At 34.8% G+C, this 26,744-nt stretch overlaps 1 protein-coding gene across 1 annotated transcript in view; it reads left to right on the plus strand.

The window, feature by feature from the left end:
- LOC131844841 (probable serine/threonine-protein kinase dyrk2) overlaps window positions 1-21,184 on the plus strand; it is a 167,045-nt gene extending 145,861 nt beyond the window's left edge. Inside the window, exons 2-8 of the mRNA XM_059193820.1 lie at window positions 12,564-12,711; window positions 13,245-15,687; window positions 16,116-16,302; window positions 18,114-18,286; window positions 18,792-19,017; window positions 19,405-19,732; window positions 19,970-21,184. Of these exons, the coding sequence (XP_059049803.1) occupies window positions 12,564-12,711; window positions 13,245-15,687; window positions 16,116-16,302; window positions 18,114-18,286; window positions 18,792-19,017; window positions 19,405-19,732; window positions 19,970-20,459 (3,995 nt within the window). The 3' untranslated portion in view covers window positions 20,460-21,184. The remainder of the gene's footprint in view (window positions 1-12,563; window positions 12,712-13,244; window positions 15,688-16,115; window positions 16,303-18,113; window positions 18,287-18,791; window positions 19,018-19,404; window positions 19,733-19,969) is intronic.
- Window positions 21,185-26,744: the final 5,560 nt, after the last annotated feature.

The raw sequence follows: 26,744 nt of genomic DNA on the forward strand, positions 1-26,744 counted from the left end.
TTAGCTGTTAATTTGAAGTCACAAACAGACAAATGAATTTTTAGTATGCGTAACACAAGCTTGCATCAAAACTACAACTACACATCCTATGTGGTTGTAGTCTACTCATGCATAAACGAAACATCTCCTTTGGAAAGTTTACACTCTTTCCCGAGGAGATAAAAACTATCCTATCCTTCAATTCTTGTCCCTGACGGGTCTAGGTAGCGAACTTTGAAAAAGGGCGAGCACAATAGATCTATGTAGGTCGCAGTGCTACAGGTGCTACAAACATCTGACAATAGCCCCAACAACCAAAAAAAAACAAGTTAAGTTTAACTTGGGACTAGATGGTGTGAATTTCCAGGAATATTATTAATATTAGTATGCATACCATATATCAATTTTTATTACAAGGATTGCGTAGTTTGTATCTAGTATCAGATTTTTTTTAACTACTCTAATGCTGTTGGTCGCAGCTGGCCTTTACAGCTTCACCATACGATAGGGGGTGAGTATAAATGGCTCTAAAACCCGGAAGGGTTATAGAGCGGCTGAAGGCTAACTCCTGCCTAACGGATACGACTTTAGTCTGATGGGTTCGAACCTCGGCTCAGTTTATCGGTTAGTCGCAGCTGGCCTTTACAGCATCACCGAACGACAGGGAGCGAGTGCAGATGGCACTCCAACGCGGAAGAACTTATGGAACGGCTGAAAGCGAACTCCTGCTGATGATTTTAGGATGCCGCTAGGGGTTCCAACCTTAGCTCAGGCTGTCGTAATTTCGATCCTTGTTTGAATTGGAATGGGGATCGATCGGAGGTCGATACGTACGATATCGTCTTTTATGGATAATAATGTAATGATGAGCCCGCCTTCGCTCACAGTTTACTTTAGCAGGGCATCCACTGGTGCCCTGGATGATAAAATGAGCATTAAGTCAAGGCAAAGGGCAATTTACCACGATGGTTTCCAGGGGGGACCACGTGGAGGTTACCTGACATGGTACATTGCTAGTAATGAGGTTATTAGTCCTCATTACTATCAATCCCTTCCCCTTCCCCCGCCCTCCCAAGACTAGTCCATTTTAGTCAAGTAAAGGAACTGGACATTATTGCATCACGGATTTAGGAGTTATCTACCATGAAATTAGAATGCGAATGGATTGCTTATAAATTGGACACACTCTGCTTATTGTTTTATGTAATTTCATAATTGCATGTTGCATTAAAATTATTATAATCTTTACGATGATGGAGTGTTTGTTTTGTAGATTTATTATACCAGTATGTACGTTTATAAATTCTTCATTCCTCAATTTATTATTGCATTAAATATCTTTGAATTTCTCGGGTTGATCTATACTATAACATGCATGTATTATATATATAAACATTCCTCTTGAATCTTTAGGTAAAAACTTCATAAAAATCCATTGCGTAATTTGAAAGATATAAATGAACAGACACAGCCTTCATTTTGTACTATGTAAAAACTAAGAAATATATATATATATATATATACTAGCTGTCCCGGCAAACGTTGTTTTGCCTTAAAATAAAATAAAAAATTTAGGGGTGGACTACCCCTAATATTTAGGGGGATGAAAAATAGATGTTGGCCGATTCTCAGACCTACTCAATACGGTCACAAAATTTCATGAGAATCGGTCAAGCCGTTTCGTAGGAGTATGGGAACGAAAACTGTGACACGAGAATTTTATATATAAGATATATATATATATATATATATATATATTTGTACTATCCATTCTATTCATGCGCCACCTACCACTTTTGTATTTTCTCTACCTAAAGGTTGTCTGGAAGAGATTGCTTCTTGTGATAAGACCGCCTTTTGTACTTCCACATCTCTTTTCTGTATAATTCTTATGTATTAATTCTATTGGTGAACTAAAGTGTTTATAAATAAATAAATAATCACGAGTCGTTTATTTTTGTAATAAAATAATCTTCAAAAATATATCTCCAAAACAAATTTAATTGTAATCCGTTCAATTGTGAAAATGTATCATACAGATAGACAAACGGACAACCACACTTTCACTTTACATTATAATATTGTACAAATTATGGATATATATGATAGAATGAAATAAATTAGTGTTATGAGTAAACGCATAATAACACCTGCAGTCAGTGACCTGCATATAGTCGATAATGTTACCACATATGGCCTCGAACATATGAACAAGCACGCACGTTTCTTTCATCATAAATCTTAACTGAATTTGAACCTTATTCCCTTACAATAAAGATTAACTTCACAAACTGTAAGGTTATTTAAATTACTATTAAAACATGCGAATATCTACCTTAACATGCAATGATTTAGGGATCATATTACATTTTGACAATATGTCCTTTGTCATTCTTATTTGAGGACTTACTACTACCTTGTTTTGTGTATTTAATCTGAAAATCATTGGTTAGTGCTAATAAGGTTCATTAAGAACTAGCTATTCCCGCGACTTCGTCCGCGTGGAATTTAACTTTATTTTTTTTAAATAAAATTTCTTTCTAAAATAAAAGTAGCCTAAGTTACTCCTTATTACATCAGCTACTTGCAAAAAGTACCTTCAAAATATGTTAATAATAAATAAGAATTAATTTATATTTTTCTATATTTGATACAATAAAGTGTATAAATAAAAAATAATAAGTAGGAGTTAAGTTGCTCCTTACTTATTATTTTTTACGAGCTGTGCCCGCGAAAAATTTATAGACTATATGTTATTCTAATGTAATGTATTACTGTAAAGTTTCATCGAAATCCGTTCAGTAGTTTTTGCGTGAAAGAGTAACAAACATCCATCCACACTAACAATCTTTCGAATTTATAATATTTATAAGATTTAAACACTGTTTACTACAAGCAATGGAATGATACTTAATTTCAATGAAGAATACTTAATCATGTATTCTATAAATATATACCTAAACATAGAAAGAAAAAAATAAAGAAAGTAAAACATTTATTGACAACCATTATTGATATAAACATACATTTACACATTTGACATAGGTACATTTTACACATATATATATATTGCACACATACACACGCACATACATACATATACATATATAAACATAGTATACACTTATATGGATATAGTCTCATAAATACAAAGTTTCATTGAATCCGTGCAGCAATTCATACCTATGTGATTACGTTTTAAATTAAAACAAAAAATATCGCTTCCTCTGTCTACCTTACATAAACTATAATTAAATAATCGTGCCTTAAAAAACCAACCATTGTCATTGAATCGAAATTAACGGCACATGGTCCAAATTTGCATGGTCGGTCGTTCGATGAATATAAATTGAATTACATAACGCTATGCCTCTACTGAAGCGTGGTTAGAAACCAACTGGCCGGTTTAATTCGTAAATAATTAAATCATTCATTACAATAATAGTACGGCTACATTTATAAGTATCTATAGATTCATATTGTTGCGGCGGTCAAGACTTCCTGTTCAATCTACATGTAGGAATCTTTACGTACGACATGACGATTCAAATGACGTCAAATCTTGGATTAATAAAAACCTAGAACACAGAGCGTCATCTAACTAAGGAGCTTATCATATAGTTACTAAACAACTTTAATAATAATAATAATAATAATATTTATTTACTGTCAGAACAAAAGATACATAAACTTTTGAGTTCTCTCAAACTATGTATAAAATACCAACAGTACTCATACTGCGTATTCTGGACAAAAGGAGCTGACTCAGCTGATGCTGTGAGCGTAACGTTTACACGTACGCTGCACAGCGCTGATTTTCAGTCAGTCCCTCTTATTTAGAGAAATATAAATTTATGCGAGCTGCTTAGCAGTCCAAGAATTGATAATTTTTTACAATTTTTACAAATAAAACATAGAAAATTCAAATAAAATAAAAAGATATAAATATAGATGGAATTGCATTGTAAGACTTATATATTTTTTGTAATACATAGAAAACAGATCGATACAAACAATTCAAATTCATGAATACATTTGTATTCGGTTCGATTGGTCTGGGTGTTTCCTATGTATGTATTCACAAAAAATTTACATCAGTTGTCTAGTACAGAAGTTCTCACAAACTTAGCATAGGACTAGATGATGCTGTGTAAATTGTCTTGGATTATTACCACAGATAAGATAATATTTCATTACTATTTAAACTGTAAAATAATTTATAGAAAGTGTTTCACATAAATCCACACCTAAGATACAAATGGAATAAAAATATTTGTATTGTGTAAGGTATCTGCATAAGAGGCAGTCTACTCGCATTTATTTGATTCTATATTTATTTATTTCAGGTTACTAATATCCCATATTTTAAATACCTTATAGACTAACATTAAACTGTCGTACTCGTATATAAGATCGTCAGCTGTTAATTACAAATTATGATTGAATTGAATTTATTACAGTTTATTTATTATCTATATCTCTAAAGACACGACAAATATTGTTCAGGCAATCCTAGAGATCCATTTAAGTGTACTTATGCAATTCAACATAGAGTTCGCAGCTTAGTAAAAGGGCCCGAAGGCTGGGAAAATTCTGCATTTCGCAACTAGAGCACTAGCGTTAAGATGTAACTTTAGCACAGTCCCGTATTATATTTTATTTTTTTTCCTATTCTATGATGTTTATTGGCAATATATTCATTTTTATAGTCTATTATTTTATTTTATGTCTCCTATTTTATTAAAAGTCGTTTCTCTTTAGACCAGCCATATTACTTGAAAGATCCTTTCTCTCATCACCATTATCATTATCAGCCCACCGAAGTCTGGAAGAGAAGGGCTGAAGATCGTGCCCAGTGATGCCTTGGGAGAGGCCTATATCCAGCAGTGGACTGCTCTCATCACTGTCTGCAAATTTTTCCGCTAGTCCCTGGATATCATATCTTTTACGTCTAGAGAATCTTAGACTCCCTAGTCTAATCTGATGTTTCTTATTTTTCTTAAATGTTTGTTTGTGTTTCAAGTAATGAGGCTGGTGCAACGAATCTACTCTCATTGGTGTCTTATCTAATATTTCCGCTAGTCTCTGGATATCATATCTTTAAGTCGGGAGAATCTTAGACTCCATAGGCAAATCTGATGTTTCTTATTTTTCTTAAATGTTTGTTTCTCTTTCAAGTGATGAGGCTGGTGCAACGAATCTACTCTCATTGGTGTCTTGTCTAATCTTTCCGCTAGTCTCTGGATATCATATCTTTTAATTCGAGAGAATTTTAGTTTAAAATATAGTTGTATAGCCAGTCCCTATGTCTATTTAATATATTATAGAATGGTAGCTTCAACTGTAGGATTCTATTTCCTGTTGTTTGTTTGTGTTTGTATCGATTGCTCGGACGGCACATTCATGAGTATGATTGTTTGTATGTGTCAGGGTATTTTCTATATATATTACATATGTATTTAAAAAAATATATCTTAATATTTATATCAGTTGTCTAGTACCATTAACACAAGCATCGCTTAGCTTGGGACTAAATGGCGCTGGGTTAACTGTCCAGAGTTATTTATTTCATCATCATTACATAGTATAAAATAAAGTCGCTGTCGCTGTCTGTCCCTATATATGCTTAATTCTTTAAAACTACGCAACGGATTTTGAAGCGGTTCTTTTAATAGATAGAGTGACCCGTGCAAAGCCGGGGCGAGTAGCTAGTTAATTAATAAATAAGTTATGTAACGTTATCCTAAATAAAGATAAGATACTTTCATACTTTTTTATTCAAGTAAATTAACATTTCAGTACACCAAACTCACTTAGTATGTAATCCGAGCGTCCGTTCGTCCGTCCGTCCCATTCTCTGACCACATTACTCGGTCGATACCTTTCTATATAAATCACTGCGTTGAATACCTTGAATGTGGACTCAGATAGATCTTGAGCAATGCAATATATCCTTTAGTATTTCTAAATCGTATATCTGTGAAATTTATATACCTCTGGACATCCTCAGTGGTCTTGCGGTTGAGCGAGTGCTCAACCGCGATTATTGGAAGTAAAGCGGAGTCGCTTTACTTCCAATAATCGCGGGTTCAATTCCTCGCATGCTATGAACATTTGTATTCATGAGTATGATTGTTTGTATTAAGTCTGGGTGTTTTCTATGTATATAATGTATATTAGTATTTGTATCAGTTGTTTAATATCTATAATGTAAACTCTGCTTATCTTGAGACTAGACGACGCTGTGTGATTCCTCGCTTGGTATAAACATTTGTATTAATGAGTATGATTGTTTGTATTGAGTCTGGGTGTTTTCTATATATATTATAAATATGTATATAAGTATTTCTATCAGTCATTAAGTAGCGATAACGCAAGTTCTGCTTAACTTGTGATAATTAATTTTTATACACCTAAGTGTTAAGGGTGGCTCACCCCATTTTTTTTTATTTTTATTTTTTTAATATGTGGCGTTAAAAAACAGCCTTAAATCTTCACCATTCTACCACCAACCCCTGTTTTTTAAAAGCGATTTTAATCTATATAGAAAGCAACGTTTGCGGAGTCAGCTAGTCTTCCTAATATAGTATGTATAAATATATTTACACAGTATAAAATGAAGTCGCTTTCGTTGCTTAGTTCTTTTAAGCTACGCGCTACAGATTGTAATGCAGTTTTTAGCAATAGATAGAGTAATTCAAGAGGAAGGTTTATGTGTATAATATACACACGTGTAAAGCCGGAGCGGGTAGTTAGTATATATATAAATAAATTAATAACAAATTGTTTGAATGTATTAGCAAAACATCAAAAAGTGTATACCAATCGTTCTTCGTGTGATGACACAGCTTTCCGAACGAGTGGTAGATAAAAAACAAATTGTTATGACTTTGAATAGTCAATCAGTGCTTAAATTAAGTTTATTTGAATAAATGATTTTCTATTCTATTCCTTAATTGGAATACGCGCATCTAGAAAAATTAATAAACTAAAAATAACGACATCTAGTGGTACAAATTCGAAACTTGACAGTAAACAAATACTTCTCTCGTTGGATTGTACGAGCGTACCAGTAAAAACTTGGCATTGTTCCATTACAGCAACATTTGTACAGTTTCCCACCAGTCTAATAGGGTTTAATTCCTTTCCGCAATTTGGCAAAAACGCTCCATGTTGCAGAACTCGGCTCATTGTTTTTTTTTTAACGCAATATTTTTATAATTAATGTTGGGCAAATATGCGTTAATAGTTTATGCGTTCAATTTTTTTTATTGCGTTGTGTTATCATGGTTTTGTTTAATGAGGATGTTGTAATGTTATGTCTTCTTCTTTGTCCAACCCATGTTCCCAGTTTATCTGGGGTCGGGTCTCCCGGGAGTTTGGTATCTTGAGCACTTCTTTAACCACGTAGTCGTCTTCGCGTCTTTGAATATGGCCATACCAGCGTAAGCGACTTTCTCTTACTTTCTCCACAATAGGAGCCACTCTGAAGGAACCTCTAATGTACTCGTTGCGGACTTTATCCAGGCATAATGTTATGCAATGTTGTTGTATGCAACGCGGTTGTAATGTTATGTCATTGTTTTCATAATTATAGTAGCTGTGCCCGTGACTTCGCGCTGTGTACTCAACAAAAGCTCTCAAATATGGATAATTTTACCCGTTTTTTCAACATTTTTCACTGATGCTTCGCTTCTATTGGTCGTAGCATAATGTTATATAGATTAAAGCCTTCCTCGATAAATGGTCTATCCAACACAAAAATAATACTTCAAATCGAATCAGTAGTTCCTGAGATTAGTGCGTTCAAACAAACAACAAACTCTTCAGCTTTATATTTCAATTCGAAACAGTAGTTCCTGATATTAGCATATTCAAACAAACAGACCAACAAACTCTTCAGCTTTATAATATTAGTATAGATTTACCTATATTTAACACTTCCCATATGAATTAACCATTAATTTATTAGTTTTCAATATTTATTTATGTTTATTGCATGTCTTTAGATATATCTGTTTCTTATAGTACGCTAATGATTTTCGCTGACAGGACTTGTGGAGGATAAGATACATACACATAGATTTTTTTTTTTTGTAAATACATACATATTATACATAGAAAATACCCAGACCGATACAAACAATCATACTTGTGCAAATTGACGAGGACCATTTAATGATGGTGTATAGACCGGGACCACCGAGGTCGTCAAAGGTCTGTTAGCCCATCCTGGCAAATTGACGAGGAATTTAATGATGGTGTCCATTGCTAGTAATGGAATAATTACATCTATCACTCAATAATTACATTGGAGTTTAATTAAAATAATTTCTCTGAAGCGATCCAATCAATCTAACCTTGACATGGATAGAACTGCATGTAACTAATCATCTGTTAAATTAATTACATTACCATTATGACGCGTCATAATTATAATGTTACCAACTCTCAACCATTACAATTTGAATTCATTTAAGGGACGTATTTAATCATATAATTAACCCACTATACAATAAGAGAGGTCGCTTATCAAAAGAATTATTCGCAATTATTGTAATCGATTCCAGTTATGGGGTATAGAATTAATTACTTAACATTTGACGGCCTCGGTGATTTAGCGGTTTAGCACACCGACTTAATCGACGCGGGTTCGAGTCCTCGCACGATATACATTTGTATTTATGAGTATGATTGTTTGTATCGGTCTGGGTGTTTTCTATGTTACATATCTATGTTAACCAGTTATCTAGTATTTTCTATGTATATTATGTATGTATTTACAAAAAAAATATGTATTTGTATCAGTTGTCCAGTACCCATAACACAAGCTCTGCTTAACTTAGGACTAGATGCGGCTATGTGAATTGGAGACGTAAAATCTTCGGTTTAAACCGTTATTTGCGGTTATCTCCATCACTCGATCTCTATTATGCACTAAAGACCGATAAATTGTAAAAACCGCGTTCCGTTATGTAACGATTGCGAGAATTGTCTGCATGTGCGGTTTCCAGGTATAGTCATTGCAGTTGCCGTTGCCGCAAACTATGAATGAACCGTTACGCCTTACAATGTGGTTGTGAGAAGATCATATTAGGGGGATGATGTAAAAACATGTAACATTCTCTTATCTATAAAATCATTATATAGTATAAAAAAGTCGCTGTCGCTTTTTTATGCTTTTTTTAGGGACAGATCCTATAAGATATGTATGCTTAAATCTTTAGAACTACGCAATTTTGAAGCGGTATGTTTTAATACATAGAGTGATTCAAGAGGAAGGTTTATATATATAATACATGTACACCCGTGTGACGCCGGGGCGAGTAGCTAGTAAGTAATATATAAGTGTTTGAAAAGAAGGGGCTTGTTAGTAACGTGGACTAATAATTCTAATGTTAGTAAAGTCTCTCCACACTGCTCCTCCTAAAAACCATTGTGATAAATTTGTTATAATAGAATAACATTGTTAGCAATGGGGTTACCATTGCTGCCAATGTTGGTACATGGTGACATGGTTGTCAGGTTGATCTCCACACACCAGGACCATCGTGGTAAATTGCCATTTGCCAAAATGGGTTAATTGTCCTGTCTTCACGCTCATCTTATCATCCTCCTTTGGTACAACCAAACAACGCAAACCGTTATTGCAGGCGGGTGCACCAATCCATTATCATCCATAAAAAAAGCCTCAGAGAACTGGGATTACAACCTTAAAATTGACAGAACTTAAAAACTAAGTATGGATTAATGTAGGATACAATCTAAAATATGTACAACTTAAGTAAAAACATTTAGTTTTGTTTTTTTTTTTAGGTATGACAATATCTCCGTTGTTATACCTATATAATATAGACATTTCACGTTTGACAGGTTATAATTTTTTTATGTTTCTGACAGTACAATTGTTGTAAAAAGCGCAATGAATGCGCGTGCTCACGGTGCTCAATTCACAACTTAACTATGTGCAATCACGCGACGCGACGTGAATTTCTAATAAATATCAATATACACGCTATAGTTGAGATAAATTAGAGAAAATATAGTACTAAATAAAAGATTAAACATTTTCGATTAAAAAGAATTCATGTTTGTGTAATTATTATAAAATATTTTAAATTAAATTGCTCTTTTGAATTGACGTTCTATTCAAAAGAGCAACACACAAGGTTCTTGCTCATTTTTCTTGTGATGAGTCTGCGTTCCAAATGAGTGGTAGATAAAAAAAAAAACCATTCAACAGTGCTTCTATTGATTTTAATCAATAAGGATTATTTCTATTTCTATTTGCATAATTTGACTCGATTGTTTTTACTTATAGCTCTATTTATTTCGTTAATATTGTACAATCATTTATAACAATTTGTAATAGTACCTATAATTCGATATAATGACAAATTTATTTGAATAAAGAATTTCTATTTCTATTTCTATTTTTATTATTACTTATTTATTCATATTATATTCAAGAAATTATTCGGTTTCATGATTTAGAGTTGGCTATTCAAAGAAAATGAAATCAAAAATTCATACAGGAAATTGTAGCTGTTTACTACCTGTCCCGGCAAACGTTGTTTTGCCTTAAAATAAAAATAAAAAATTTAGGGGTGGACTACCCCTAACATTTAGAGGGATGAAAAATAGATGTTGGCCGATTCTCAGACCTACTCAATACGCTCACAAAATTTCATGAGAAACGGTCAAGCCATTTCGGAGGAGTATGGGAACGAAAACTGTGACACGAGAATTTTATATATAAGATGAAAGTCAAGTTTTTTATATTAATATTTCTTCCCTACCGTCCAGTTCAGTATACCGTACAGTGTATGTACCGTATTTATATTCATATGCGTGTAGTAAAAAACTGTTATTTCAATATTACAAACAGGCACTCCAATTTTATTTAGATTTCGACAGCCTCGGTGGTCTAGTGGTTTAGCACACCGCTTTACTATCCGATGGTCGTGGGTTCGATTCCTCGCACGGTACAAACATTTGTATTCATGAGTATGTCTGTTTGTATCGGTCTGAGTGTTTTCTATGTATAATATGTATTTATTAACAAAAAAAAAATGTATCTATGTATTTATATCAGTTGTCTAGTACCCATAACACAAGCTCTGCTTAGCTTGGGACTAGATGGCGCTGTGTGAATGGTCCTGAAATATTATTATTATTATATTATAGATTAAAGTTAACCTCCATATATCTAAACATGACATAAATGTATCGTGACAATTATATACTTACAGCTCCACAACGAGCGACGGCACATATCATACATTCGTCAAACTTTCTCCTCGTCATACATCATACAACTCATCGTGTCAAGGCCTTATATCTGAAGCATAGTCAGTACCAGGTCATTGTCTCACACCTCTGTGGGTGATGGCTAGGGTTGTCACAAATATTTATTTATTTATTATATATTTGTACACTTTTACATTAATACATTAATGAATATAGATAATAATAATAACTTACATAAAACTACTAAAACTTATACAACGACATATAACCCCAAGATAAGCAGAGCTTGTATTATGGGTCCTAGACAATTATTAAATACATACATAATTATGGTATGCATTTACAAAAAAAGTGTCTATGTATTCACTGTATATTAATTTTCCTAGGATTATTTATTTATATTTATTTAAATACACGTAGAAAACACTCAACTTTGTTTGTTCAAAGTAGTAGTTGGGAAACTATATTTAAAGCAAAATTTACTTTGAAGGTCAAAATTGTGCCCATTAAAAAAGTTAATTATATAAAAGCAAAATCTAGTTTAAATCTTTCAAAAAAGTTACTTTGTACAACCTTATTGAAGTCCCTACTAGTCATTCTTATTTATAATGATTGCAATTGTGGTGGTCATCACGCGATCCGTCACTCATTAGGCACTCATTTTTGTCAGCAATCAAGCAATAAGCCTCTAACAAGGTGTTGCGATAGAAACATACAACTATGATGGTATGACAGATTACTATGACTTTAATACTACAATAAATCAATCACATACCAAGCATCATCATCATCATCATGATGAGTGCGAGCACATTATTTTTAGGGAAAGGTGATTGTTAGTAATGTGGACTAATAACCCCATTCCTAACAATGTACCGTCTTAAGTTACCACAACGTAGTTCTCCCTGGAAACCATCGTGATAAATTCATGGTGAATTTACCACGATGGGCTAACTGACTTGATCTCATGCTCATCTTATCAACCTCCACTGGTGCTCGACCAGCGTAAACAGTTAGCGCAGACGCAAAGACAAATCTTATTTATATAGATTTGTCTTACGAAATCACCAATCTATAGGAGGGATCATCATCATCATTTGCTTCTTCCTTATCCCATTTATTTGTGGTCGTTGTAATATGTTTTTCTCTTCCATTCATCCCTGTTCGCAGTAATTCCGTTATTTACTTTCTTTCTTACCATATAATCTTTCACATTATTATTATTAATTGTTTCGATTTTAGAATTTAAAAAAATGTTGTTTCTGTACATCACTACAGTCTTTAAAATCTTAAAAATATGTTGTTAGTTAATTTTTTTTTCTAATTAATTACAGGTAGTCGACGGAACACAACACAGAGTAGTACAAACGTGACCAGAGACTCGTTGCTTCTGTCGGTGCTTGCTGCGAGACGGAAGCAATTTGGTGGAAGAGCACCAACATTGCTGAGTACACTACCATCATTAGCGCAAGCAGCTAGAAAGTAAGTAAATTTAGTTTCTTTTTATTTTATTGAAATGGTATAGAAGCTGGTTGGTCTTCAATGGTAAATAGTAACCTTTTAGCCTGCATGAAGAACACCACGTATATATGATGCCCGGGATGCTGCTCATACAAATTTTATTATTATAGAGGACAAAGATGTCATGCTTCGTATTAATAATCAAATAAACAATATATCTATTTATCTATCTTCGAATCCTGAAATTACTACTAAGCTTCGTGTACAAAGCTGCATGCAACAGCTTGTTAAAATATAGATCCAATGTAATGCTATAAGTATGAGAGTATCTTTATTTATTACTTTATTTGATTATCTGCTTAATCAATCAGTATGATATTATTTTATTTTACTTTAGATTCTCGTTTATTTAATCCACGTGATATTATAAACCAATAATAAAAATACCAAAAGCTAGATTAAATTGAAATCCATTCAATTATTCATGCAGACTATTTAACATTGAAATACCTTTTTAAATTCAAATTTATTAATAACATTTTTGTTATTTTCAGGAGCAACACAACATACGCTAAAATAGAGATTCGAGATGCAAATAATGTTACAGTAAAAAGAATAACATTTGAAGCATTGCCACTACAAAAAGTAACCACTGATGGCACGAAGGTAGTCGAAATAAAACCTCATGAAACCAGGCATTTATTTGTACCGAAAAATATTCAAGAGAATAAAAGTCGAACTGGGTTTGCAAATAATCGTAGACGAGATTCTGTAAATACTTATAAGGGACTTAGCGCTATAGAACATGTTAGCGAAAGTGGCGTAGTATATATTCCACCTGAAAAACTAGAAGGTTTGGATAGAGAAGTGGATTTAGATCCAGATGAAGAATTTCAGGTCGATGAGTCCAATCATGGTCTATATTTACTTAATTACTCTGATTCCGAAAATATAACAATTGGTCCACATTTAAATAAAACCAATATCGGTACGGAATTCAAGGAAAATATTACAACTACACCTGAAAACATAACCACACCAATAGCTAGTAACAATACCAATGAATTTGTATCGACACAATCTCAAAAGGAAGAATTAGCTGATAAACCAGAAACTAACATTATTATAAACAGCACTGAAACTAAACTATTGAAACCTTTGAAAAATTTAAACGACAAAGAGAAAATAAATCATACTTTATTTATGTCTGATGAAATTTATAATCATTTCCGCCCACTAGAAAGTGAATTACCTGTAGAAGAAATGGTCCCATTTATACAATTTGGTAAAAAACTAGATGGACAGATCATTAGTGATAATTTAACAAATTCTCCAACATTATCAGCATCAACGAAGTCAGTTAATTTTATTGCTGCTCCTTTAGAAAAGCGTAAATTTAACTCAAGGTATTCTGCAACAGAAAAATATAAAAATACTAGTGTTGACGAAGAAGAAATAAATGAAGATATGGATGTCTCTGTTGTTAAAAATATAATAGAAAAGAACAAAATTAGAAATACTGTGAAGGGACCTGCCCCGGCGCGACACGTAAACGCATACAGAAAATATTCAAGTAGTTCTCAAGCCACTACAAAATCTCCAAATATTGCAGAGTTAAATGTTACAGAACCTATAGTACTAAACGTTACACCAAATTATTTCAATAAAAGTAAAGAAATTAATCCAATTACTAATAGTAGTAATTCAACAAAAGAAGTAACAAATAAGACAAACAGTACAAATATAATAAAAGAGAATATGCCAACCAGGACTAATGCAACTATATTACCTCGAAATTACACTCGTAATTATTTTAATCTACGTCGTCGACCAGCTCGAGTAACGGCTGCTTTGACTACAGAAAATATTGTTCCAATAGGCGTTAATGCAACTACAGAAAAAGCTTCCACATCCGTTTATACCGCAGTTGTTACTTCAGTATCAATAACGTCATCTATGAAAGGACTAAATAAAACTGATTCTCTTACCAAAGAATCCGATAACAGTACAATACCAGTAGAAAATATAGAATTATTGAAGAATAGTAGTGCAATAAAACCAATTTATTTGAATGATACAGAAACTACTACAGTTCTGTCATCTACTAATAGACCGTCAAGACACAGGATAAGGATCAGAACTACAACTACAGAGAGTAGCGTAAATTCTACTCCTCGTCCTCCACCGGTAGTTTATAGACCTTCCGATCCTCCATTTATAAGTGAATTTTCAACAGGCAGTAGCGATTTAAAAAATGAAGCTACTACATCACGTATATCTGAAAGGCTAGCCAGTTTATTGAGGCAAAATGCATATGAAACCATAGTTAATGGAAGTACTGTTCGACCAAGAAATATTCTTAAGCGACGTCGCCCAACGACCACCAGTACTACTACATTGTCTCCCTCGAGTACAACGAGTTCGACCACATTCAGGCCACCTTCACCTGTTTATACACCTACTGAGAAATCTGCATCACAATCTACAATATCACCAACACTTGCGAGTACTGCAACTACTAAATTAGAAACAGACAAGACGACTACATTTAAACCGTTTATTGTAACTTCAAAAACATCTTCACAGTCTAGATCCAAACCTGTAATAATTGCTTCAAGCGCTTCATCAACGGATGTTAACACAACTGTTGCGAATATGACAAATAACGGTGAAGAAGGTTCAACGTCACAGAATGAAGAAGTAGTAATAGAAGCTGAAAAATCATATACGGCGTCATATGTATTAGCCGGTTTAGGTTTTTTGCCAATTGCAGCTATCGTAGCGTTTATTTTAAGAAATATATTAAATAAGAAAACAAAAGAAATAGATACGGAATACGAAGGATATTTTGATGATGGTGATATTAAAAAGGAATCACCAATAACAACAGTGGCGCGACCGCCTTTGCCAACGCCTAGTAAACCTGACCAGAAATGGGAGTTTCCTAGAAATAAATTGAGACTGCAAACTTTGTTAGGGCAAGGAAATTTTGGACAGGTAAGAACTAATAATCTTGAACCATATTCCTATTCATAATCATTTATTCTGTAGAAATTTTACAATTTTGTTAAATATTAAATTATTAGGTACATAGTAATTACAATTAAATTGTACTTGATAAACAGTCATATCAAAATTGAACTAAAATAATTTAATTACGTTGGTCTAATAAAGACTCTTACGATATATCAAAACTACAGTAATTAATTCGTTGTACTAATAAAAATTAAATGCCAAAAATTAAATTATTAACAAAGTATTTTAAGGGTAGTCTTAAATATATCGAAAATGACAGTTATTTTGTCGAAAGTGTTGCGCACTTCGTAGATTTGGAAAAGCTTTATATATATAGACTTACATTTTTCTTTAAACTAATATAAAATGTAAAAATAATAATAATAAATGCTGATAATATTCATTTTCAGGTATGGAAAGCAGAGGCTGATGACTTAAATGGACATGATGGCCTGACCCGGTTGGTTGCGGTAAAAAGTATCAAAGAAACAGCTTCGCAGAAAGAGAAACAGGAGCTCCTTCATGAAATTTACATTATGCAGAAGATTGGAACACATCCAAATGTGGTCACACTCCTGGCCTGTTGCACTGAACAAGGTAAATATGATTCTAAACATATTTTAAACAAAGGATTAAAATATGTTTTTTTTATTGGAATGCCAAACAAGGTGGTAGCCCATCAGACGGTAAGCGATAACCGTCACCTATATACATGAACAGCACCACGGACATCACATTATCGTGTGACACCCGTGATACCACTCAGGTGTTGTAATTTTAGAGAACTATGTATATTTCATTGGCCTACAACTGAAATATAGCTATTATAGCAATCGCCGGTGGAAGTCGGTGAGACTGAGGTAAATACACAGACATCGTTTTCCTATCTACTCCTGGTAGACATCTATCTAATAGTACATCAAGATATTTTACGTTTTTATAGTACGTTCGAGTCTCAGTGTAAGCGCGATCCGATGTGCACGTATTATAATTATTTTATTTAATATCGTAATTGCTCAGCGCGGCATAAGCCGTGCTAGTCGAAGTTCCAGCCATGTGTGACAAACTTGTGGCCAACGAACTCCTTGCGTTCCTGCAGCAGAAGCTGGACGTAATGGACGAAGTAAGTGCAGTCCAGATCTGTGTATCCAACTTCAGCCAGGACGACATCGCGAGAGCGAAGGCTCTGCTCTTTGAGTCCCTAAATAAGACTGATCAGATGGTGTCTCGTAGACGTGACGGGACACAAAAAAGCGTACAGGACATTATAACGCTGCTGAAGGAGACCGATCCAGACGACGTGCTGACTTTTGTGGCGAAGGATTTAAACAAACTTCCTCCAGTCACATTTGATCACGTCGATGTTACCAGCCTACTCAAGGATATCGTGTCCTTAAAAAAGAGTTTGGCAGATGTGACGCTACGTTTCAATGCGTCAGAGCACATAATTAGTGAGTTGCGCAAGGAAGTGGACAGTTTGCGCGACTCGCGAAAAGAAACTAGGTCACTTGATGCTACGAACATCAACACGCGCCGTGGGGCATGCCGCGATGCGTTCACGGCGGAGTCAGCGGTTTCGGCGTCGACACTGACGTCACCAGACGTGGTGTCACCGCCGGCCGCCGCGCCCCCCGTGCTCCCCGCCCGCAGCTCGCGAGCGCCGATACCGCTGCATGTGGAAGCAGCGCTAACAAAATCCTCGGTGCAACCACAGCGTCGAGATTTTGCCGCCGTCGTCTAGCAAACCGGCTGCTTCAGTACAGCGGCGTGTGCCAAAAACGGCACTGAACATTGACCCTACGTGTGCTGCCACTGGGAACCGCGACGATGATGGCTTCGTCGTGGTACAAAAGAAGAGGCGCACAAACAGGGGCAATAGAAATCATTGTGGCACTGCACTCACTGGGCCCAACTTTCTGCTGCGTGCTGCTACACCGACCACGACAATGTACCTGTCCCGTCTACATTACGCCACTAAGGAGCAGGACATTGTCGATTATATTCGTACCAAGAGTAACCTAACATTGAGGGTGACGCAGCTGAAGTCGAGTCACAACGCGAGTTTCAAAGCGTTTGTGGCCCTGGTCCCCACCGACTTGCTGCCCTACGACTACTGGGCGAAAGGTGTGGTGTATCGGCGCTACCGTGGCAGATTGCCATCTTCAGTGCCGTGATCACACAGACAATATGATTGTATTAGTTTTTAAATATTATATTATATGTATGTTAGTCTATAAGGTATTTATAATATGGGCCTAGTTGCCTGAAATAAATGAATAAATAAAAAATAAATAGTAAAAACTACACAAGTGGATATACTCTTAAAGACTTTCTTTTCTATCTTTTGTATCATATCGTTGATTACTTAACTTTTTTTTTTAATTTGATATGTTCATTAATGCTTTCAGAACCTTATCTATTGATAATGGAGTACGTAATGTGTGGTAAACTACTGACCTATCTGCGCGAGCGGCGATCAAGGCCTGACCGGTTTAGTGGAAGCGGAGCCCTCACTTCAAGAGATTTGACTGTCTTCGCCTATTGTGTCGCTAGAGGGATGGACTACATTGCTTCTAAAGGGGTGTGTAATTTTAGATATTTAAGAATCGCTCCTTAAACGAATGCTTGCTCTTAATGTAATATTGGACTTGAGAGACTAAAGTATATTCTAAAAATATATTGGTGAATGGTTAACAAATTTATAAAGTACACTTAGATTGTGGAATGAACTGCGTACCAATGTTTTTTATAGAGACATGAGGTTTTTTAAGAATGTGGACCGTTTGCTACATAGTCACCACAGTTGTATAAAAAATTCAATGTTTGACATTTGTTACTAAAATAATTATAATTTTCTAACAGAGACTTGATAAATATCTGTTTTAAGAAAATACTACACTATCGTATATTTATGAGAAATTTTCTTTTCATCTTCTGTAGCTTTAAAATTAGGAATGTGTATATCTAGATAACAATAGAAAATATTACTTTTTGTAAAATATTTTTTTCCAATATTTCATGCGACGTTGGGGTAAGTTTAAATTTCCAATGATCTTACATTATTAATCTAATGTGTGTAAGCGCAGATTGTGCACCGAGATCTGGCAGCTCGCAACGTACTAGTCGACCACAACAAGCTATGCAAGATCGCAGACTTTGGCATGTCAAGATGCGCAGGCGCATCTGCCAGAGCCGCTCGCTCGGCGTTGCCCGTCAGGTGGATGGCGCCCGAAGCGCTCTTATACAACGTCTACAGCCATCCGACAGATGTGTGGGCATTTGGTATATTGCTTTGGGAGATCGTTACGTTAGGTCAGTATTATATTTATTTAATCATTTCATTCATCATTATTATCATTATCAACATCATCATCATGATTATGAATCTAAGCTTTCATCTAAGAACTGCTAAGAAAACTCAGCTCTTCTTCTTTAGACTTAATATTGTATATGATTTCAAATATGTAGTTTTATAACAGAGTACTCTCAAACCAGAACAGGCTCAAAGACAGTTTGTCAACAGTTAGATGAGCAGATAGTTTTCTTTAACAAATAATGTTTTACCATTTCCTGCTCTAGCTGGTATATAACGAATTACGAGAAATCCCAAAAAAACATGGCACTCAGAATATCGTATTGTATATTATCAATTTGCATTCGTTTATGTTCTTCCTAAATTTGTATTCTTTTTAATTCTAGGTTCAACACCATATGCAGCCATGTCTGGCCGAGAAGTACTTGCCGCTGTTACTGAAGGATATCGTTTAGAAAGACCACCACATTGCAAGCCGCAGCTGTACCGAGCTATGCATTCTTGCTGGCATGCAGACCCATCACAGAGGCCTACTTTCGCAGATTTGAAAGCTCAACTCGCGGAGCTTCTTGATAATGAGCCCTCAGAAGGCAATTACGTGGATTTGGATTCGTTTTACCAAGAGTCTTCAGTTTATAGTGATCCGTCAGCGATTATAAATGATGATGAGGGATTATCAGCTGAATATGATAGAGAGCGTCGTGTGTTTAGAGAGTGAGTATTTGCTTTATCATTAACTAAAGTCAGATTTGTACAAAAATTGTCTGCAATTTTATCCATTTCAGAATGGACAAAGATTCCATACCTCTCTTTGTTACATTTACGATTTCATTCAAATGTATTATTTTTTTTACGAAAAAGATACATACTGAATTATAATAAAATAATATATATAAATATTAAAATATAGACGGAATAAAGTTATTCAACAAAGAAAATATGTTTTTTCAGATTGAACAATAAGCCTCCAGTCAAATTCGACAATCGTGCCTTCAATTTTAGAGACGAGGAGCTCCGTAACAAATTCGGTATTGGAACCCCACGGATGGGTGGATTCGGTATCCGCGACGTACCCTTCAATGAGAGAAACTTCTCTGACGGTGAATTCAACGAGCGGACCTTCACGGACAAAAACTTCACCGACAGGAACTTCGCAGACAGAAACTTCAGCGACAAAAACTTCAATGAACGCAACTTCAGCGACAAGAATTTCACAGAGAGAAACTTCACTGACAAGAATTTCAACGATACGACTTTCGCCGAACGGAAAGATGGGAAGCTCTCGACGTCCAGTTTCCATAGAGAAAGGGAGAGAGAGAATCCTTTAGTCAGTAGGAATAGTTTCAACGGTTTCCCTCGTATAGGTACCAGGGACGGCCACTTTCAAATGACACCTGACGGTAGGAACAAGAGGGTACCAGAATTTGAATGTGACATTTAATTTAAACACCCCTTTTTACTGTATGGAAAAATCTTTTAAAGACTGTCCCCCTGTCAGAGCGGTCACGAGAGGGTGTGTGGGATTCTTACCCACTATAAAACTACAGGGTGTATTTATGAGCGCCATTGCCGGAATCACGAGGTTATGTTCGCATTCTACCAGTCACCGGCGGCGTTGGCCCGCCCTGTAGATTGTGCAGGGCAGGTCCCAATTTATACACCTCTGATTGTAATATGGGCATCATTATTTATTTAATATTAGATTTTATTGAATGACATGTCTTTGGCATCATGACGTGTACTTAGTATGACTATATGATGTATTATAAATAGTATTGAAAAGCGAATCATGCAAAATAGGACCTTATTAAAACCATTACTACGTTTGTTTTTACACCGTCTTTTGTTTAATTTTTGTTTGTATTTGATTAAACTGAAATTCAATATACATAAATAATTTCAATGAGAATGCAACAAAATAGTATTTTATATGGTTTCTGATTTTATTTTTAAAACAGATCCGATATGAAGTATTTGCACTTTTAGTATTTAAAAAAGAAATGTTTTGATATAAGTTTTATTACTTTCAAACGAATTATTTAAATTCAATAAGCTTCAATAGCTGGAATATGATTACAATTGACAATCTTTATTTTTTTGTATTCCTCTAAGTTCTTCAGTCGTTCTTGGCTTTTAAGAGGGTATATCTTGTAGTATGATATCGTTGTGGTCAATTTTGAAATCATTTATTCATAGAGGACATTTTAGCCGCTTACGAACGTCAAGTTTTTTATATTATAATTTTTAACTTACGTTCAATAGCTAGAATATGATTACTAATCTTTATTTTTTTCTACATCTAAGTACAGTCATATAAAAAAATATCTACAGCGGTAATGCCTGATTAATCATAATATGTTTCAATGATATTATCATAAACTGTGTTATGATTAATGTATATAAGTATTATTTTGCCGGTGCGCACAGAAATGTGTTTTGTTTTCAGCACGTGTGAAACATTATTCGAAATAACATGTTATAGTTTCAATATAATTGAAATTAGCATAGTTAAAACTGTATTACAGTGGATCCGCGGAAATCCGGCCCCTGTCTAATCCGGCACCCCTTGTAATCCGACATTGTCTATTATTTGTTATTGAATATTACTTTGACAATATACTTCAGAGTGCATATACATACATACATATATAACATAGAATCTTATCACTGGATCTGTAATTTGTCGGATTACAAGATACTCTTTTGTAAAAAATTCCGGACTATAAGCAGAGGACCTTTAAGCAGCACTCTATAATCCGACAAATACGATGGTCCGACACTGCCCTGCAAAACGTTTGTCGGGTAACCGGAGGTCCACTATATGTATATAATATAAAGAATCATCACTGGATCTATAATTTTCCGGATTACAAGGTACTCTTTTGTAAATAAATTCGGACTATAAGGGGTCTTAGGCAGTACTCTATAATCCGACAAATTCGATAGTCCGACACTGCCCTGCAAAATGATTGTCGGACTACCGGGGGTCCACTGTATTGTATTGATATATTGTAAATAAACTATAATTTATAACGTTATTGTGTGTTATGTTTTTAGTATGATTGAGTATTATTTTTTGTATATCGGTAACATTGTAAATATGTTAGTTTGTAATTGTAAAGAACTGCTTTTTTGTAATGTAACGTAATAAATATATTGTTTACAGTTTTTTGTGAAGGTAGTCTATGTTTTGGTTGGATTTTATACAGAGTTTACACTGTTGGGTCACATAGTTGAATTATTTTACGTGATACTAAGTTTCTCATTTGTTTTTTTATGTGGAGTCGCTTATATTCTTATTACGATAAATGCTGTTAGCTTTTAGCAGTTTAGTAAGCTGCTTTCTTTATAAATAGGACTTAATTTTTTTATTAGGATAAATGACTTTGACTTCACTTTATTAAGCTGCTTTGTCCATCAATAGCAGTGGAATAAATTCCCTCACCATAACAATACATATTCCTGTATTTATTTTATAAATATAAAATAAATACAATATAAATTTTGTTACATTTGAATACACGAATATGTCTGTATTCATACAACGCCATCTAATCCCAAGCTAAGCAAAGCTTGTGTTATAGGTACTAGACAACTGATATAAATACTAAGATACTTTTAATGCATAATATACATAGAAACCAACCCGACTAATACAAATAATGCATGCTCATGAATACAAAAGGTTTGTACCGTGCAAGGTATGGAATGAGTTAGATGGCGCTGTGTGAATTGCCCTGAGATTATTTATTATCCATCCTTTCTTGCAAACTTCGCGTTTATAATTTCAGATAGATAATATAATTGATATGTATATAATCTATATATATATAACTCAAAAGTGACTGACATAGTGATCTATCAACGCACAGCCCAAACCACTGGATGGATCGGGCTGAAATTTGGCATGCAGGTAGATGTTATGACGTAGGCATCCGCTAAGAAAAGATTTTGATTAATTTTACCCCCAAGGGGATAAAAAAGGGGATGAAAGTTTGTATGAAACTTTGTCAATTTTAAACCGATCGGGTCTCAGCCCGGTTTATAATTGACAAAGTTTCATAAAGTCTCAACTTTTCATTTTACATGCATAATCTACTATGACGTAGGCATCCCCTAAGAAAGGATTTTGATAAATTTCACCCCTAAAAGTATAAATTAACGCGAGCGAAGCCGCGGGCAAAAGCTAGTTAAAAGATATAAGCGACAAAAGTATATTAATCTTGTTTACGTTGAATGACATATTGAATAGTTTTTTACACTTTTATTTAGTTCTATTTTATATGCACATATTCACCAAAAAAAATTTTTAATCTATAATGAATACGTAATGTATATTTAAGGTTTAATATGAATAATATTTATTAATTGTATCACAGCGGTGCTAAACGTAATTTCTTCATAATTGTTAATGTAAATATCGTAGTTTTTTTAAAATCACGTTATATATCTTGTTTGTCTTCCCTGGAATCTCAGTTCAATATTATTTTCTAGTCTTAATAAGTGTATGATACGGAACGTTACAAGATCTGATGTATTGTGTAAGTTTGAAGGATATATTTTATTACGAAATATAGAAATTATAAAAAAATATATACGGGTATTATTATTTCTGTACCGTATTCCGAACTTCTGGGTGAGCGCGCTACATCCTAGGTCTTGCCATCATTTACCATCAGATGAGGTAAGACCAAGCGCAATTCCATTATTAATAAAAAAAAAACTTCATTAGTATAAGCAGGTTATATCACCGGCTTGCTTACTTGCAAAAGGCGCTTGTTAATACTGGCCACCAATAAACAACATGCGGCCACTTAAAAGACAAATTTAAGGGGGGGGGAAAGGGTAGTCTTTGCAGGTTGTATCACCGGCTTGCTTAGTTTCAAAGGGCGCTTGGTAATACTGGCAACCAATGAACAACATACGGCCACTTTAAAAGTCAAATTTAAGAGTGGGGGGGAAGGGTAGTCTAAGCAGGTTGTATCACCGGCTTGCTTAGTTTCAAAGGGCGCTTGGTAATACTGGCCGCCAATGAACCACATGCGGCCACTTAAAAGTCAAATTTAATGGGGGGGGAGGGTAGTCTAAGCAGGTTGTATCACCGGCTTGCTTAGTTTCAAAGGGCGCTTGGTAATACTGGCCGCCAATGAACCACATGCGGCCACTTAAAAGTCAAATTTAAGGGGGGGGGGGGAGGGTAGTCTAAGCAGGTTGTATCACCGGCTTGCTTAGTTTCAAAGGGCGCTTGGTAATACTGGCCGCCAATGAACAACATGCGGCTTTAATGTCATTTAGGGGAGGGGGAAAGTCAAATTTAAGAGCTTGGTAATACTGGCCGCCAATGAACAACATGGGCCACTTAAAAGTCAAATTTAAGAGTGGGGGAAGGGTTGTATCACCGGCTTGCTTAGTTTCAAAGGGCGCTTGGTAATACTGGCCGCCAATGAACAACATGCGGCCACTTAAAAGTCAAATTTAAGAGTGGGGGGAAGGGTAGTCTAAGCAGGTTGTATCACCGGCTTGCTTAGTTTCAAAGGGCGCTTGGTAATACTGGCCGCCAATGAACAACATGCGGCCACTTAAAAGTCAAATTTAAGAGTGGGGGGAAGGGTAGTCTAAGCAGGTTGTATCACCGGCTTGCTTAGTTTCAAAGGGTGCTTGGTAATACTGGCAACCAAGGAACCACATGCGGCCACTTTAAAGTCAAATTTTAATTTAGGGGAGGGGGGAAGGGAAGGGTAGTCTAAGCAGGTTGTATCACCGGCTTGCTTAGTTACAAAGGGCGCTTGGTAATACTGGCCTACAGCATACAGGTAGATGTTATGACGTAGGCATCCGCTAAGAAAGGATTCTGATTAATTCTACCCCCAAGGGGATAAAACAGGGGATGAAAGTTTGTATGAAACTTTGTCAATTTTAAACCTATCGGGCTGAGACTTTGCATACATAAAGCTATTATGACATAGGCATCCCCCAAGACAGGATTTTGATAAATTCCACCCCTAAGGGGATAAATTAACGCAAGCGAAGCCGCGGGCAAAAGCTAGTATAAAAATATGTGTATACAATGACGAGTACAAGGGCGGTCTTGTCTGTTTTAACTTGATGTATTAATGGTATTCGGTGGTAATCAATTCGTCACCTACTCCTCACCCCGCGTTAGTCGCTGGTTCAGAGTGTTTACAAATATACCTCTGCCGATGCCTATTATCTAATCACTTTTGTGTACACGAAATAATAAATAAAATTGTCCCTATACTCACCCCAAATACACCAAAAATCCGCCAATTTGCACCAAGTTTTTAATATGCTCGCCGTAACCGCTGTTCGTTCCCGCGATACTGTCACTGTCACTCCAGAGGGCAGGATTTTTTCATATCCCCAACATTCAGACTTTATAGGGACGTATATATACATTTATAGTGTAGGTGTGTTGTGGTATGTTGAAGGTGTAATGCCGTGCGAAAAATGACAATAATTGCAGGAAAATTACACACAACCTTTAGGTAGACGGTGAAAATGTAAGTAAAATAGTAGGTGGTACAAATGATAACTCAACTAAGATAGGTATAAATAATACACGCAAATATACATAAATACGTAGAGATACGTAGAGACGTTATGGATATGAAATTTCGGATACGGATAGGTTTCGGATATAGGAATGATTGGTATACCGGATACGGATACGGATGCGGATATGAAATAATTTCGGATTATCCGTTAGTTTCGTATAATTTCGGTTACGGATATTAATTTTTTAAGGAATTTCAAAAGTAAAATACAAATAGCTAATAAAACGGTTTTATTCATATGTCAACATTTGGTAGAAATTACAATTAGCCTCAATTAGGCTGCGCCCCTATCAGATATTATCCGAAACTTTTATTTCGTATTCGGTTACGGTTACGAATTTTTTTTTCGGATATCCGATAGTTTCGGTTACAGTTACGGACTCCCTAACATCCCTGATAAATATATATAAACAAACATATGTACATACCTACATAAACATACATAAACTTAATAATACACATATCCATGGAAAATCTGAAGGAAAGGGAACTATAAGAAAAGGAAAAGTAGAACTAAAGGGAAAGGAAATAAATTTTTACTGATTACAAATATATAGATAATTTTTTTTTGTAAATACATACATATTGTACATAGAAAACACCCAGACCGATATAAACAATCATACTCAGGAATGTTTGTGCCGTGCGAGGAATCGAACCCACGACCATTGGACGTAAAGCGGTGTGCTACACCGCTATACCACCGAGGTCATCTATAGAGGTATATAATTACATTAGCTACCTATAAATTATGTAAGTAGTAAATCTCGAAACTGTCTATTACTAGATACCTAACTAAACGTACGAAGGTAAATACTTGGTTAATAAAATTCTGCGGTTTTTCATTATATTTGCATTCTCACTTTCCTCATTATAGAAGTATTGTTTGTAATGAATTTGAATGTAGCAATATATATAGTAACTGCATATACAGGTTGTTTATATTTGTATCTATACGTATAAATAAATAATTAAATAATTTTGCTTAGAATTTATTCCTTATATAATAATCTATATTATATAAATACAATTATACATATACTTTTTATATAATATATAATCTTTCAATTACCTAAAATTAATTACATTAATACATACAATAAAAAAAAACAGATAAAAAAAACACCTAAAAGTTAATTGCTATGATTGTC

Source organism: Achroia grisella, unplaced genomic scaffold, assembly GCF_030625045.1.
Source record: "Achroia grisella isolate CSIRO2021 unplaced genomic scaffold, CSIRO_AGI_Agris_v1 utg4142, whole genome shotgun sequence".
Lineage (NCBI taxonomy): Eukaryota > Metazoa > Arthropoda > Insecta > Lepidoptera > Pyralidae > Achroia > Achroia grisella.